The sequence below is a fragment of the Pelmatolapia mariae genome, linkage group LG20 (assembly GCF_036321145.2).
Source record: "Pelmatolapia mariae isolate MD_Pm_ZW linkage group LG20, Pm_UMD_F_2, whole genome shotgun sequence".
Taxonomy (NCBI): Eukaryota; Metazoa; Chordata; class Actinopteri; order Cichliformes; family Cichlidae; genus Pelmatolapia; species Pelmatolapia mariae.
The window spans coordinates 19,890,439-19,907,245 of NC_086244.1; the positions used below are offsets into that span (position 1 = coordinate 19,890,439).

The 16,807-nt window shown below is 40.4% G+C and overlaps 1 protein-coding gene across 7 annotated transcripts; it reads left to right on the plus strand.

Moving 5' to 3' along the window:
- The first annotated feature begins 438 nt into the window (after positions 1–438).
- Positions 439–16,569, plus strand: LOC134618097 (MYND-type zinc finger-containing chromatin reader ZMYND8-like). Of its 7 annotated transcripts, none has more exons than XM_063463359.1 (21): positions 439–560; positions 659–894; positions 5,790–5,860; positions 6,469–6,632; positions 8,638–8,859; positions 9,171–9,284; positions 9,412–9,504; positions 9,656–9,743; positions 9,822–9,877; positions 9,976–10,053; positions 10,187–10,302; positions 10,441–10,916; positions 11,070–11,198; positions 11,316–11,465; positions 11,788–12,300; positions 13,219–13,647; positions 13,765–13,910; positions 14,023–14,112; positions 14,184–14,262; positions 14,403–14,642; positions 15,362–16,569. In XM_063463359.1, the coding sequence occupies exons 2-21, from the start codon at positions 881–883 to the stop codon at positions 15,538–15,540; spliced, it is 3,447 nt and encodes a 1,148-aa protein (XP_063319429.1). In that variant the 5' UTR covers positions 439–560; positions 659–880; the 3' UTR covers positions 15,541–16,569. The 7 variants fall into 7 exon arrangements, with proteins under 7 accessions (XP_063319429.1, XP_063319431.1, XP_063319436.1 ...); XM_063463361.1 differs by having other exon boundaries at positions 14,023–14,103; XM_063463366.1 differs by having other exon boundaries at positions 8,716–8,859.
- The last annotated feature ends 238 nt before the right edge of the window (positions 16,570–16,807 follow it).

Here is a 16,807-nt window from a genome sequence, read left to right on the forward strand (position 1 = left end):
ACTCAAGAGCAGACTCAACAAATGAGATAAAGCAAAAAGGAATGTGCATGTGTTCCTCAGAATGAATTGTTATATTGTATTGCCTAATAATCTATATATTTTACTCTTTATCTGGTCATAGTTGGGTCTGCTGAAAGTCACACGGGACCACATCTGGTAACTGATCAAGCTTATCAGGTAATCACTCGTACACAGTATTTTTGCATATGGTTTGTTTAACTGGTCATTATTCATATATACATAATAAAAAGTAAGGGTTAGCTTCTTTAGGATTAAATACAAGTATATCATTTCTTATATAATTTCTTATGTTGTTCTGTTTTTTGATGGCTCAAATGTCCGAATAGATGAACAGCTTTAGCCTCTCTTTTCTTTGGAATAAGCCAAGAGGGAGGAGTTTATACAAAGGCCCTTTCCACATAAAAAATGGAAGCTTGTGCAGAGAAGCCATGGTGTCCTGCTCTCAACACTACATGCTGCCGTTTCTGCTTCTAAAACCTTCAACTAAGACGGTTGTTTCCTGATTCTGCTGTTGGAAGCTACAAAGCATTGTTACATGGGTTTGTATGTCAGAAATACTCGCAGTAATCACAATATTTTGTGGTTTTAAGACCTAGCTCTGTGCTTATTTTTCTTCCCCTGTCTCTGACTCTCACAGTGCTGCCCCTGCCTGCACTGAACAAAGATAATTACTCAGGAAACATTTCGGCCAATCAGGCGCGGCCTTGCATCTTGCTCGTGAGGAAAGCGACCAGTCAGGATCTGGCTAACATCACCGGGGCCTGATCGCCTTGCCTGAAGAGCGGAGCCTTCCCCGACTGAGGGCTGAGAGTGTCCTCCATGTTTTATAAGTGTTGACATAACAGTGTGTCAGGCAGCCATGCATCCACAGAGGTAAGCTCTGTCTTTTTTATCTCAGACTTCTGATAACAACATGGCTTCCTTCTTCGTGTTGTGCTGACTGTTGGTTTCTAATGATGAATGCGCACACCTTAAAGTCAGTTTAGTGTGCAGGAGGAGGAGGAGCTGGGGTGGATTGGAGGCCTCGTAAGGCCTCTGTGCTCCACAGTGCTGAGGGTGGGAGGGTGGGGGTTGGCTAACGACTCTCACCCTTGTTCTCTCTCTATGTCTCAGGGTCACATGAGTGCCCCAGACAACCAGCCTGCCATACAGGAGGCAGAGTGGACCATGAAAAATCCTTTTATTTTTTTAGAATGCAAAAGAGAGTTGGATTTAAAAATGGCACACACATCTCCTTTCTGTTGTGGGAGTGTTTGTGTTTTTTAGAATGGCAGAGGAAGAATGGGGGATGGGCAGTGAAGGAAAGGGTGTATTATGTACTGTTTCTAAGTGGATTGGCTCTGTGGTGTTTTCTTGTGTCATGTCAGGATGGGGACTACATGCAAAGGGCAACAGATGTGCATGCTAGGAGGGCAGAGTGCGCAGGGCATCACGTCACTGTAACATTTTTATGTATACATATGTGAAAAATATCTAGAATATGAAAACTGTAGCACAGTGTACACACATTTAGGAAAGCTGCACTAAGACTGGGTTTTCTACAGTCCATACTAATCAGAGGCCACATTACAAACAAACACTTTGTGACAGGGTAATCCCCTTCCAGTTTTTCCAGTGTAATCTTTATAAACTGGTTGCCTCTATTTACACTCATAGGCCTGGAGTTTATTGCCCCTGGCTTCTGCGATTCCACAGTGCTGTTGTGAAACTGCTTCCTACGCTCTCAGCCAGGCAGTAGCCATTTTGTGCTGCTGTCCTCACAGATCAGACGGCATAAGCAAATATAACACACTACTCATGGAAGTAACATAAGACAGACATATTTTTGAATGTTTCAAGTCAAATCAGTTTAATGTGAATAGCACATTTCAAACAGAGTCAACCAGAATGCTTTACATAAGTATCAAGTGCATTTGAACAGCTGCTAAAAGTGTCGTTAAGAAGGATTGTTCCTTCAAATAACCTGTCATGCTGTCCACATCATAGTCGGTACATTGTGTTTTGTCATGTTGCACCATTTTAGCAGTCTCAGCTGTGCCGGGGAAACAAAGAATGATTTCTTTTTCTTGTGGCCTGACGCAAGGCATTTTTTTTCATGTAGGCAACATTCAGAAGAGAGCAAGGTTATAATCAGGAAATTACTCGTAGTTTAAAAGATTGCTATCTGTGAAACCAAAACCAAAACCTTTACTACGCCACAATGCCTGATTGAAAATTTATGTTAAAATGTGTAATTATTAAATTTTAGATGGATATATGTGGGGCAAAGCTCTGGGCCTCTTTCTGTAGCATTGCAGGCTATAGAGAGGGTGACAGAGGTTGAATAGCACAGACACTGAGTTGTGCATGACAGCCACAAGGCTTTTTTTAAAACATTAGAGGACAAAAAAGCCCCCTGGTTTTATGCTGTCATAATCACAAATTACCAAACAGAACCGAAGGAAAATAAATCGTCTGAGGCAGAGGGAAATCTCTGCATTGCAGCAAAAACGCTTTTTAAGAGGAAGAGGGGAGCCTGCATACTGTGATCTGTGTGGCATAACACAGCCGACCAATAAAGTTCCACCCTGTTGGCCCTCCAGCCAATTGCAGCTGCAGTTGAGGTTAAAGATTGACAATCCGAGGGAGAGCAGCAGGGAGAGCAAGGCCTTCTGGAAAATTCCACAGCCATCTTTGATTCACCCTTTACAGCCTTTTATAAGATCCAGGTCATTTTTTGTTCTTTCGTACAGAATACGCTGTGTATACTAGCAGTATACTGATTAAGTGCTGGGAGTTGTGCTAGATCAGGCACCTTAATTTACTTAAAGTCATTGTTTAATGAAATGCTTTTATTTCCCAGGAAAAGCAAAAGCTAATCCTATTCATTTCTTCAGTTGTCTGCATGTGTTTGTTGCTCTCATGAAAGCCGGTTGTTTCTTGTCGTATTGCTAAATCAAATAATCTCTCTAGGGTTTTGTGTAGCAGACTGTGTAGGATACCTTTTCTTTTTCGCAGATGTTTTCAGTGGCATCTCTAATATGATGCAATATAATGAGTGCAGTATGGTGTTCGCATTCAGTTGCATTTCTGGATTTCCAGACGGAGCCAGATATTTATCTGTTTAATGTGTGAAAATTGTTTATTGTTTTTACATGTAGAGAAGCTTTTCCATACAGCTTTGCCAGGACCTGACTGTGGTTTTAGAGTGGTGTTTTGTGTTTCTTAAAAATGAAATCTAATTATTCCATGACAGCAGTATTCACACAGAAGGAGGGAAGCCAAGATCGAATACAGGGAACAAAAAAAAAAAAAAACCCAACACACACAGATGAGAGCTTCTGACTTTGCTGGATTTTCCTGTGTCTCCCTCCCTGTGTTTCGCCTCTGTCTCTGTCATTGGCCGTGAGGCTTTGCCCCGACATAGACCATGTTTTTTCGTAATGTTGGACTGTAATCTCCACAGATCTCTCTGGTCCTCCTGCATGGATGTGCCAGTGCCCGAGTCTCAGCCTTGGAGTGGGGGATGGGGGAGAGGGGGGAGGGGAGCAAGCTGTGGCCTCCATTTTCTGTGACGAGAGAACCCTGCTCGTCTCTCACAGGAGTGGAATCTAAAGACATTGATTCAGTGTTGTTTCCTTTTTGTCCGTCAGGTACTTCAGTACTTACTGAGTGGGAATACTGTGTTTTCTTGCACCTGACTATTATGGAATATATCTCAGAACCTGCTAAGGATTTATTTGTTTAACTCTTCTTATTTGATGGATCATAGCTCCTAATCTGAGAATGCACTTTGGATCTTCATACTTTTTTCTTTTTCCTTTTAACTTCTGCTAATCCTGTTTTCTTTGTAGTTGCATAAATGTCTTGCCATTGGTGTTGAGAATGTGTATTATAGGGTTATTTGGCAGCTCAGGGCTGCTTGGTGATGGCGAATGTTCTTTTATAGGGCTGTGGCACACGTAGCAGAGTGAACTGGCTAACGGTTTCTTATTTTCATGTGGGCCTCATTTGTTCACTCAGTCCGGAACAGGAAGGCCCCAGAGGGGTTGGGGTGTGTGTGACTGAGGCTGTGTATGTGCATTTGAAACTGCAGGCTAGATGATATTAGATACCCGTATGCCATGAGAAACTCTGCTCAACCCATGTTTGTCACTTTTTCAGACAATGCAAGCTAGGCTTGTATTCTCTCGAGTTTCAGATAAACCATCGGTGACTGTCACATTGACTTGAATGTTTTTAGGAACTGCTGGTGATTGTGAGCCACAGTGTATTTTCTTTTGCCACAGCGACAAACTTTAATCTTAAACCCCTTTGTTGTCGATACATCGTGGTTTACTTGGTGTTATGAGCAAACGTTTATGAGTAAGCGTAACATCCAGACGAACAGAATCAACTTTTTTGGATTTCCTTACTTGGATGACTGAGCGTGCATCAAGACGTTACAAGCATAGGTTTACTAGCCATTATGATCATATGTAATCGCTTTTGTTTTATTGATCAAACTCGTAGGATTTGCATTTTGAACCTCCTTGCCTCTCAGTGAACTGACATTTGTTTTAGCTTTTTTATGGAATGTCTCTTTAAGGATGGAGGAGGGGACATGCAGAGCATTCCTTTAGTTTCAGAACTGAAAAAAAAGATTATCCCACAAATGTGGTTGACCTTTGAGTTCTACCCCGAAAACCACTCATCCTAGCGGGAAACCAGAGCTATAGCCAAAGCTATGATCTGGTCAAGTGTGTGACCTGTCAGGGGTCTGTGGGTGGGTTTTCTTCTCTAGGCTTTTCAATAAAGGCTACATCCTTGGAACTAGGCCCTCTGTGGCTCTCACAAAGGAGGAGCCAAACACTCAAAGACCTTCATTTATTGCCAGACCCCCTTTATTCCTGTCTTCTTCTTTTTTCTTTTTTTTTCTTTTTTTTTTGTCTCAGAGGAAGTGGGATGCTACGCAAGAGCAAAGGGAAATCAGTCGTTTCCAGTGCTACATACAGTATGTGTGTTGCATTTTTAGGTTTTGGATTTATTTATTTATTTAAAAAAATGTTTGCCACTTTATAAACAAAGACATAAAATAGTGCCAGAAATGACAGAAGATTTAATGTGACCATAATTAAGATCTAGACCAGAAATGTGTTGTCAGATGAGCTTTTGAAGTTTATTAGATGTATCTCTTGCTACTGGTATCTAACAATGGGCCCAAATCCTTCAGGGGTATTCTGTTGTTACTGAAGGGGCTTGAGAGGTGCTGTTATTTGCCAACTCTCTGTGGATTTTTCATTTTTCTTTTCTTTTCTTTTTTTGTTGCTGCAGATCTACAGCTCTATACACTGTATGTCAAAGAAAGCACTGTGTGACTATTGTGACCTAGTTGGACTAAAATGCTATGACTGCAATGTAAGGACAGAGGTGCAGGGTAATTACAGCTAAATGGCCCTACGTGTTGTTGCAAATCTCAGCTTGTGCTTAGCGGAGATCAGCGTTACCATGGTGATATTTATCATCCTTTCTCTTGGATCATAAAGAACATTTGCAGACTCCATTGTAGATGATAATATGGAAAGTATTTTAATTTCATGAAACAAAGTGGGAGATGTTGTAAAATCAAATGAAAACAACAACAATGGAAATCAGCAGAGTCCCTGTTGACAGATCCTCTGGGACCCGGGTGCCTTAGGTGGTGTTCCACTTGTTTACTGCTATGCTGATGTGGTTTCTGAACACCCTTTCTGACTTTGTGTTTGCCTCTCTTTCTGTGTTTCTGTGTGCTCCTGTTCGGTGCTCTGCAGTCTGGCTGAGGAGGAGATAAAGACAGAGTCTGATGTGGTAGAGGGAATGGATGCATCTGTGCGATCCAAAGGTAAGTCTCTAAGGCCGAGGACCTCACATTAGGAGCCAAGCATCCAACACAGCTCAGTTACAGAGAAGGTAGAGGTTATTTACTGTATGTTTTGAGGAGAAGAGTCTTAATACGTTTTGCTGGTCTCTTAGGATTGCAAAGATGATCCATTTTTCCTGACAGTCTGCCTGCTGAATCTACACGGGGTGTAGTTAGTTCCGAGGAAGCCCTCTAGCCATTTATTATGATGAAATAGTAATTTGACGTGTATAAGTGTTGTCTTCAGTAACTGCTTTTCAGACTACTGTGATTGCTGTGTTAGATGGAATATTAGATGGTTAAAAAATAATAGTGCTGAACACTGAATCTATTGTACTGCTCGCTTGAAAATTAATAACTTCAAAATACTGTTCCTCCCTCGGTTTCTCAAGGGAAGACGTGTGGGTCGATGACAGTGATGTATCATAGTTTTATAGTTTTGTTTTGTTTTTGTTTGTTTTTTTTGTCCTCTTTTCCTCTTTTTGGTAATTATTTTTCTTAAGCTTATGTAATGTGTTGGCTGTAAATACACTGAACATTACAAGCTTGACTCCTATTGTGTGATGACACGATTATCTTTATGTATTCAGTCCCTGATCCACCAGGGTCAGCAGAAAGATCAGTGGCACCACAGAAACGAAAGGTGTCGAGTCCCACCCATTCCTCCAATGGGCACTCTCCCTCAGACACCTCCCCCAGCCCTCTTAAGAAGAAGAAGAAGCCAGGGGCCATGAATTGTAACAACAAAGACCAGGTAAGGGCTCTTGTAAGTGCAAGTTCATTTTGAAATCAGGTGTGTTCTCAAAGGCTATTTCTTTATCCAATTTCAATAATGGGCCATATACTTCCATAGAATGTTAAGGCCAGGGTTGTGCCTGAAAAGAACCATTTCATATGATGTGCTATCTGACCACATCAGAAATCAGATATATTTATGGTCAATCTAACCGCTGTATAAACACAGCCATAATAAAGTGTATTTTCAGGGTCTTGAATGGGAAGCGTTTAGTGTTATTTATTTATTTTTTTGCCTCATGTTACCACAATTAATGTGTACAACATAGAAAAAAGATCTTACACAGTTAAAATCATATATATTGGGGGGGGGAAATATATTTATTTTCCCCCCACTGCATACAGTTGGCAGCAGATTATACCTTCCACTTCTGGAAGTCTGCTAGGGTCTGTTCGAGTCCTAGCGACGTGAATTTCATCATCAGACAGTTAGTGGGAGGATTGATGCAGATGTCCGTGTACTTGCGTTACAAAGCACCAAGTACATATGCTTCCCAGGCAGCACACTCCAAGTGGATGTTAAAGATGTATAACAGGATTGACTACTTGGCTTTCAGGTCTTCAGCTGTCTGTGTAAATTCCAGGCTTTAGCCAGTTGTTGGTTTTGAACATGAAGGGTGAGACCGAGACCTCCTTGTCCATCATCAAAGGATTTGAACTAGGGGGAGGGGGTATCTGAGGGTATTCAACAAGAATATGTTACCAGATGTACTGGTGCTATAGTCCGAAGTCAGAATTGTCAAATAGACAACTCAAGTTGGTTTTCCAGCTCGGAAAGTCAGAGCAGCCCCACCAACAGTGACTTAACAATCCAAGGTGACAGCAGTGAATGTAAACCGTAGTAAAATTTCAGAGTTTTTTTTTTTTAAACTATTCATACTGCCACTGTTTTGTATTTGTGATTCACCAAATAAGGTAAAGCAGCACTATTTATTCGGGCTCTATTTATTTTTAAACTGCAAAAATCAAGCATTGTTTACTTGATGCATAAATGGCTATGCCTTCCTAACAAGCAAAACAAAACCTGTTTTCCTTGTTTTTCCAACTTTACTGGAATGGTAGTGAGCTTTGACTTTTTTGACCAGCTTTGACTTTCAAGGTATACAGAACCCAGCAATAGTCTAATCTAAATGCCATATACTGCCTGTGAGAACACACTGATTTTGATCATAATCTCTTGAATACTGGCCATTTTTTAAAGTAGACCCACCATACAGGAATGTGAGCTGTCTTTTGAGCTGCCACAATTCACATGAATTTATTATTTTGGAAACAAGTCCTTTAATGTAACATCAGTCGCCAATGGTCATTAAAGTTGACATTTAGTACCAAATACCCTAGATGGATATGGTTTTTATTGTTTGCTTGGTGGATAATGTAGTGTTGTGTGATTCCTTTTAGTCCTGTGTTGATCTTACATGATATTGAAAGCTAATTTAGCCCCTGTTGTATCATTTGACAGGTATATGACGTGAGCATAGTTATGTCTTCGTGACACTGTTGGAATACATGCTTTGGCTCTCTGGGAAAGGTCAAATAAGTAGCAGCTGGATTTTAACACCACTCAGATTGAATGCCAAGACTAAGGCTAAGAAAGACTCTTCTGAGCCATCTATCAACTTGTATTTATGTAGTAACATGTTAACACTAAGATACCATTTAGGCATTTACCAGAGAGCCACATCATGTAATGTTTACTCTTTAGGTTTAAGGTGAGCCATGTCTCAGCTTGCGCTGTAGAACCTGTTTGGTTAGTATTGATTTCATTTGAAGCCATCACATGACTAGATGTTCAAACTATTAACTGATTTTCTTAAAACAATTTTGTGTTGGATTGATTGTCTTTATTACCTTCTATGCTGCTTACCCTGCTTATCCCAGCTTGTTTCTGTTGCACTGCACCTTTTTGTGTTCCTGCGTGTTTTTTGAAACCTGCCCCCTTGTTTCTCTTGCCTGCATTTCAGTCAGAGCTAAGACATGGTCCCTTTTACTATATGAAGCAGCCAGCACTCACCACAGACCCTGTTGATGTTGTACCGCAGGACGGCAGGAACGACTTCTACTGCTGGCTGTGCCACCGCGAGGGCCAGGTGCTCTGCTGTGAGCTCTGCCCCAGGGTGTACCACGCCAAGTGCCTCAAACTACCAGCTGAGCCCGAGGGCGACTGGTTCTGTCCAGAGTGTGAGGTATCTTGCTGTAGTCATGTGCATTTATGTGGGTGTACACAAGTAATTGTGGAACTGTGTGCCATGAACAGCAGAAACTACCTTTCAAACTCATGGCTTATGCTTCTGTGAGCATAAGAGACGACATTAGAAGATTAAAGTTTAGATCTACTTATTCACTTCTACGTGTATTTGTTACACAATTCTTCAATTTGGGATACACTAACTGAATCACAAAAAAGTGATTTAAACTTTACGCAGTTTTAGATATGAATAGTATCTCTTTATTTTACCAATTATTGTCTTGTTTTTTTATTATTATTTTGTTGCAGAAAATTACAGTCGCTGAATGCATTGAAACCCAGAGCAAGGCGATGACAATGCTGACAATAGACCAGCTCTCCTATTTACTCAAATTTGCACTCCAAAAGATTAAACAGCCTGGGGTAAGGGGTTTCTTCAAGTCTTTCTATGCCCAGTTGCGTGTTGCAGATTCAACCAAAGATTCTGGAAACATCCATGAGGAAAGTGTAATTCATGAGTGTTTATTTCCTGTTTGTCTAATCTGAGCAGACTGAGCCCTTTCAGAAGCCTGTATCTCTGGAACAGCATCCAGATTATGCAGAGTACATCTTCCACCCCATGGACTTATGTACTTTAGAGAAGGTACTTGTATATAGATTTTTTTTATCTGGAGAAGTATTAACAATAAAAAAACAAAACTAGAATTAGAATGAAACATGAGGTAAATATGCATATAAAATGCTGGCAAAAGTGCAGTTGCTTGGCTGATATTATTATTTTCACTGTACTATAGAATGTAAAGAAGAAGATGTATGGCTGTACTGAAGCTTTTCTTGCTGATGTGAAATGGATCTTGCACAACTGCATCATCTATAATGGAGGTAGGCAACTTTGATGTACGTCATTACTCCCTTTACTGTCGTAAGAATATATAAATTAAGCTTGTGCGTCGGTTCCAGGCAATCACAAATTAACAGCAACTGCGAAAGTCATTGTCAGGATCTGTGAACATGAGGTGAAGCAACTTTAATTACTTGGTGACATTTTTGTAAATGTGTCTTATTTATGGACTTGCATCATCTTCATTTAATACTTTTTTTTTTTCTTTTTTAGATGAATGAGATTGAGGTGTGTCCAGAGTGCTACCTGTCCGCATGCCAAAAAAGGGACAACTGGTTTTGTGAGCCATGTGTAGGTCTTTACATTAATTTAAATCCATAAAAGTAACAGACTTTTTTTTTTTTTTAATTATTTTTTTATACGTTTTAGCTTGGATATCAGCTTTGTGAAGCACAGTATTTTACTGTTTTGCTCTATCCAACAGAGTCAACCCCACCCCCTGGTTTGGGCTAAGCTGAAGGGCTTTCCATTCTGGCCAGCAAAAGCACTTCGTGAAAAGGATGGGCAAGTAGATGCACGCTTCTTCGGGCAGCACGACAGGTGAAATGAACCTTTTGGGCACTATAGAGGAAACTCTCCTTGTTTTAGAGGTTTAGAAAAGACCCGAGTCGCTGCATCTCCACTGGATATTAAATGTATTAAAACATTATTTTGTTCTGTTGTTGCATTTCCACACAGGGCCTGGGTTCCCATCAACAACTGCTACCTCATGTCCAAAGAGATCCCTTTCTCTGTAAAGAAAACAAAGAGCATTTTCAATAGTGCCATGCAAGAAATGGAGGTCTATGTGGAAAACATTCGCAAGAAGTTTGGAGTCTTCAACTACGCACCCTTCCGCACTCCGTACACCCCCAACAACCAGCTACAAATGCTGGTGGACCCTTCCAACCCCGGTGCTGGTACAGTGAAAACAGAGAAACCAGATAAACTTCGCTTCAACTTTGATATAACCGCTTCTCCTAAGATGGTCCTCAGCAAGAGTAGCACACCCAGTAGTATGAATCGGCGGGTCTCAATGACAGACATGCCTCGGTCTCCCATGAGTACAAATTCTTCGGTTCACACAGGGTCTGATGGAGAGCAAGATGTGGAAAAGGGCAACAGAAATCCTGCACTCCATTACAGCACTGGAGAGGAATCAATGGACTGTACTGGTAAGTCTTCTCCACTCTGGTTGTATTAACTCTATTTATGTGATTTTAACTTATTTTATTCACCATTATAAGCTTTTTTTTCTTTCTTTCTTTTGTTTTGTTTTGTTGGATTTTTTTGTTGCTTTAAAAAAAATAAAAATCTTTTTATTACAGCATCTCCTGTTTCAGGGAAGATGGGTCCTGCAGGCAGCGTGTCAGGTAGTCCAAAGCCCTTTAACCCTGGACTGGTGCCAAAGCAGGAGAGAACTGCAGGGACAGGTGGCATCCTCAATCTCAACCTGGGTCAGTAACAAAAAGCAAAGAGAGACTGCATTTATGTTCTCACAAAGGCTAATAATCAAAAAGTACTTAATAATTAATGATTTTGTGATTAAACAAACATTTACATGTTCATTTCAGATCGAGTCAAGGCTGAAATGGATCTCAAAGAGCTGAGTGAGACTGTTCAACAACAGCAGCAACAACAAGGAGCCCCTGCGCCCCCTTCTACTCCAAAGAGACCCATCAGGAGCTTGGACAAGACTATTGAAAGCTGCAAGGCACAGCTTGGTACATACAAAACCAGTTTGTGACATGACTTGCTGCAGAACTCTATTCTTGTACTGTACAAGTCATTTGAACTTGCCAATGTAATGATTAATAACAAATCTAGGAAATTTAAGTTGTGGATTATTTCTCAAGACTAATTTGAATTCGGCAATTTTACAAATGCATCACGGCAGTTCTGACTCTCTAATCAGTGGGGGTCATGAGTCTGTGTGACTGCTGCTGACTAGGGTTTATTAAGCTATTACCAGAGAAAGGGTTCATTATTTCTTTCTATTTGCTTCTGACAGAAATAAATTAACACAATGTCCATTTCTTAATATAGGTATTGATGAGATATCTGAAGATGCGTATAAAGATGTGGATCACAGTGACTCTGAGGACTCTGAGAAATCAGATTCAAGTGACAGCGAGTATCTCAGTGATGAGGAACACAAGCCAAAAAGTTCAGCTCAGGAGGACAAGGACAAAATGGAGAGAAAAAGGTCTAAAGCAAGCACTGATGGAGAGACTAAGGAAGGAGCTGTGGCAACGGGGGATAAAGCCACCCCGGAACCCCCACTCAAAGAGAAGCAGGGTAGCAATGGCCCAGATAGAGACCTCAAGGACAAGCCCAGAACACCCCAGTCTCAACCCCTTGCTGACAAACCCAAAGCCCCAGAGGATGTCAAAGCAGCTGCTAATACATCAGCAGCTGAGCAGGACTCTGATTCTGAAAGAGAGCTTGTGATTGACTTAGGGGATGAACATGGAGGTCGGGACTCAAAGAGGGCGAAAAGAGAGCTGGGATCTTCCGCTGCCAAAACTCCCAAAGAGTCTAATGTTGCCAAGCTGGAAGGTGAGGCTTGTGGTGTTTTTTTGTTTTTTTTGTTTTGTTTTTTTGGGGGGTTTTTTTGGGTTATACAAAACATCAGAGTGTCAGGTATGGGGAATTGCACGAGTTAAGGCATGATGTGAAAGACCATGAAAACCTTCAGATTAAACTATGCAGTGTTTCTCTGCTAGGTGGAAGACTGTGTAGGTGACGTAAGGGTAGTCATGAGCTTATTGATTGAGTTGATGCACAAACAGGGTCTACATTGAAGAATCGTCGCAATTTTAGCTGCGATTATCACAGAAGTCGACCTCTAAAGTCTGCAAAACAACATCTGGATAAGCTGGAATTGTTTTGGAAAGAAGGGCTGTGGGCAGAGGAAGTTAAGTTTGAGTGTTCTGGCCACAATGACAAGCAGGAGGGTGGGGGGGCGGAAATATAAAACTGTGGCTTTGTTTGGCAGTCAGTGGCAGAGAAACATTACTAAATGGAGAGGACAATATAGTCCAGTAATTATCAGGAAGCTTTGCTTTCAAATGCCATGCATTCAGACAAGAAACAAAGTGACTGGGTTCTATGTCTACATAGTGATCTCAATCATACTTTGAAATGCTCTATGGGTAATAAAGTAACAAAAATTTTTAAAAGTAAGACTGCAATGATTCTTTTCATATTCTTTTTCTTTTTATAGAAACGTGAGTAAATTGCTGTCTGTCAAAGGGCGTTATTAGGTGCTACCTTTGCTGAAGCATTTCTACATGTCCTAATTAATAATCTTTAGTTTTAAATCATCATCGGAGAAAGGCTGAATATCAATTTCAGTCTTCTAAAGTCTAAATAAATATAATCTTATATATGCTATAAAATGTTAAATCTGTTTAATGTGGCTAATTTTGAAATGCAGAACGCCTCACCCATAAGAGACTTTTTTTCACTGCTTAGGCAAACTGGCTTCATCTGCTGCATCAGTTGCACCAGCACGTGATGTTACAGCCAGCATGAAAGACTCGTCGCAGCCTTCTGTCACATCGGCGCTCAACCTCGTTTCCTCTGCCGCTTCTGCTCAGCCCAGTGCCACGACCACCACCAGTGGATCCACCAGTACACCTTCTCCTGTCTCCACTTCTTCACCAGTGACTACAGCTGTAAAGAAACAGCGTCCCCTACTGCCTAAAGAGACTGCTCAAGCTGTGCAGCGGGCTGTAGTTTGGAATCCAACAAAGTTTCAAACGTCTTCTCAGAAGTGGCATATGCAGAAGATGCAGAGGCAACAGCAACAGGATGGAGAGCAGTCGGCTGTGCAGACGCGCAGCCCACAACAGCAGAACTCTTCTTCAAGCACTCGCTATCAGACCAGACAAGCAGCCAAGGGTATATACACCAATACAATTAGTCATCTCCACGTTAGTCACCATAACAAAATAAAAGGTGTACTTGAAGTTTTATAATTCCCCTTTAATTTTTTGTTGTCATCATCATCCTCTGCAGGGCAACAAAAAGACCCACCTCTGAGTGCATCCTCATCAACATCTGCCCAAGTCACATCTGGTAGCTCTTCTTTTATGTCTGGTGACTTGCAGATCCCCACAGTCTCAGCTGATGTAGCCGCAGATATAGCTAAATACACAAACAAAGTAAGTTGGAGCCTTTTCATATAAATTAAAATTCTACTCTATTAACTTTGTTTGCAAAGGTTATAACTGAGTATTTCAACAGTAATGTCACATTTTTACCAATACTTTGCAGATTATGGACACAATAAAGGGGACGATGACTGAAATCTACAATGATCTTTCCAAAAGCACATCGGGAAACACGATTGCAGAAGTAAAAATTGTCAGTCAAAGCAACACTTTCTGTGGTAATAATACGTCAGTATTTATAATCACAGTGTATTTTTACCACAGATTCGACGGTTAAGGATAGAGATCGAGAAGCTCCAGTGGCTCCATCAGCAAGAGTTGTCAGAGATGAAGCACAATCTGGGTAAGATACCCATTTACCTCTGTCACTCCTCAGAGCTTATTTGATCTTCAACCTGCCTTTTCCTCGCCATCAAATTTTAAACAGGTGTCGACATGGTATACAAGTTTCAAGTTTTTTGTTTTGGTGTCTTTTAAATGCAGAACTAACAATGGCAGAGATGAGGCAGAGTTTGGAGCAGGAAAGAGAACGATTGGTGGCTGAGGTGAAAAAGCAAATGGAGTTAGAAAAGCAGCAAGCGGTGGACGAGACCAAAAAGAAACAGTGGTGTGCTAACTGTCGGAAGGAGGCCATCTTCTATTGCTGCTGGAACACCAGTTACTGTGATTACCCCTGCCAGCAAGCCCATTGGCCAGAGCACATGAAGTCCTGCACACAATCGGGTAAGACAAAACATACCTGTGAGATAAAAGAGGATTTAAAAAAATCAATAAATAAAAAAAAAATAATAAAATAAATAAATATGTGTGTGTGTGTGTATGTGTGTATGTTAAAGAGTTTATCTATTAGTAAACTTAGCTAAAAGTGACTATGGTGACGCCTTCTATATTTACCTGTCAGTCGGTCATTCGTTGGTCATGTAATCACTGCATCACACTTTTTAGAAGGAATAAAGTTGCCCACTGAATAAACAGACCTATAAATGACACAAGATTAAGAAATTAGTTAGAAGAAGCAGGGTAGAAATAGTTAGGAGCTTTATTACAATAGACTTCTCATCAGTCTTGTCTTTTGTTTAGTTAATGTAAGTGCTCTTCAGGTTCTGTGGGATATTCTTTTTCTTTTGTATTCTTACATTGTATTCCTATTTGGTAATTTTAATGTGATGTCAGATTTAATGTTAGATTTAAATTCAACATGAAATCGTCTCCGATTTTGTCCTTTTTTCTTCCCCACTCTTATTTGGTAGCTCAGCCCCCTAAGGTACAGTGCAAATGTGAAATTATAAACACAAATGCGTTACATCATTCATGAGAATTGTAGACATTTTTTCCCTTCTTACCTAACCAGTGGTTTAAGAAACAAACTGTGCAAAGATGATTTAGACAACCTGTATATATTCTCTTCTTAAATTATTATTATTTATTTAAAATATAAACAGCCACAGCGTCGCAGCAGGAGCCGGAGGCAGACCCCAACCCAGAGCCGTCAGTCAAATCATCAGGCCACTCTCCTGCCACGCAGACCGTGCCTTCAGGCTCAGGATCAATATCGGACAAAAGCAACTCTCCCACATATATGGACAAAAGCAAGGACAGTGCTGGTGTTACTGTGACCTAACTGCTACACTACGGGCACATTTCGGGAGGTCACTGTGGGACTCTTTGGTTCAGATGTGGTGCCGGAAGGCCCACACCTCTGTGACAAATCGCTTTTTCCCATTCCCTTATGTACACCTAGTTTTTGGTTCAAATGTCATTCTCAGTTTCCTCATCTACGTTCAGGTGGATTCACCTTGTGAAAGCTGTCTGTCTTGAGAAATAAATGTGAGTCAATATGTTTTCATACTGTAGTTATGTTACAGCTCTCTCACCACTTTCTCATCTCTGAGCAAGATTGTATGAATCCACATAATACTTTTGTCTTTATCACTTCCATTGCTGCTCCTTCAGGGTTGTTTTATTTTGCCGACTGTTCTCCATATTGTGAGACAAAACATTTGAAACAGCCATCAACATTTATCATGGTGCCATCAGAGATCTTTTGACTGATGCAAGTTTTATCTTTGGTATAAACCACCGCTTCATGCCAACTAAGGTGTTTGGGGTTTTTTTGTTTTGTTTTTTTTAAATTTAGCAATGCAAGTTTAAAAATTGTTTCAGCCATGTCCTCTTCATGTCAGTGGTAGCATTTTTGTCTCCTACCAGTTTTGTATTGTAGTTTTATGTTGTATAGGACTACAGAAAGAGATCCAATTTATGAAAATGAACTAAAAATTTAAACTGTACAAAGTTTTTGTAAGAAGATACCTGAACAATATTTATAGTGTTATATGTTTTTATAGTATGTTTGTTGGAATTACATTTCTATGTGTTTAAAAAAAAAAAAAACAAAACAAAAAAAGTTATTGAAAAGTATATTACTTTATATGAATGTCAGCTCTAAGCAAAGCCAGTTTGACCAGATATCCAAAGTAAATCCTGGTCAGACTGCTGCTAAGAACTGGGTAGACATTAATAGAAACTGCATTTTGGCTGGATATTACTGCCTGTGAGCATGTCTGTTTTGAGCTTGTGTCTCGTTCTTGTTTACATATTGTATATAAAATAAATGGATCCGTGAAGAAAAAAAAATAAAAAATCGTCAGTTTGGTGCATGAGTTGTTTTGAGTGTGATGTGAGAAAGATTTTGGCGGCGGGGGGGGCACCAGGGAATTATTTGTTTTATTCATTCCTAGTTCAGCCCCATTTACCAGCACAACCAGTTTGAGGTGGCTTTGGATTGAGAAGTCTGCATGACTTTAAATCTACTTTCTCCACAATTAGTTGTTTGTTAGTAATATTATATTACATATTACTCTGCAACAGTGAAACTGCAAGGAGTAGAT

What these genes read in the sequence shown, in the direction of transcription:
- LOC134618097 (XM_063463359.1), top strand. An exon ending in GGTTCTGTCCAGAGTGTGAG is followed by an intron (nt 8,860 to 9,170) that starts GTATCTTGCTGT and finishes ATTTTGTTGCAG; the next exon opens with AAAATTACAGTCGCTGAATG. An exon ending in ACTTATGTACTTTAGAGAAG is followed by an intron (nt 9,505 to 9,655) that starts GTACTTGTATAT and finishes ACTGTACTATAG; the next exon opens with AATGTAAAGAAGAAGATGTA.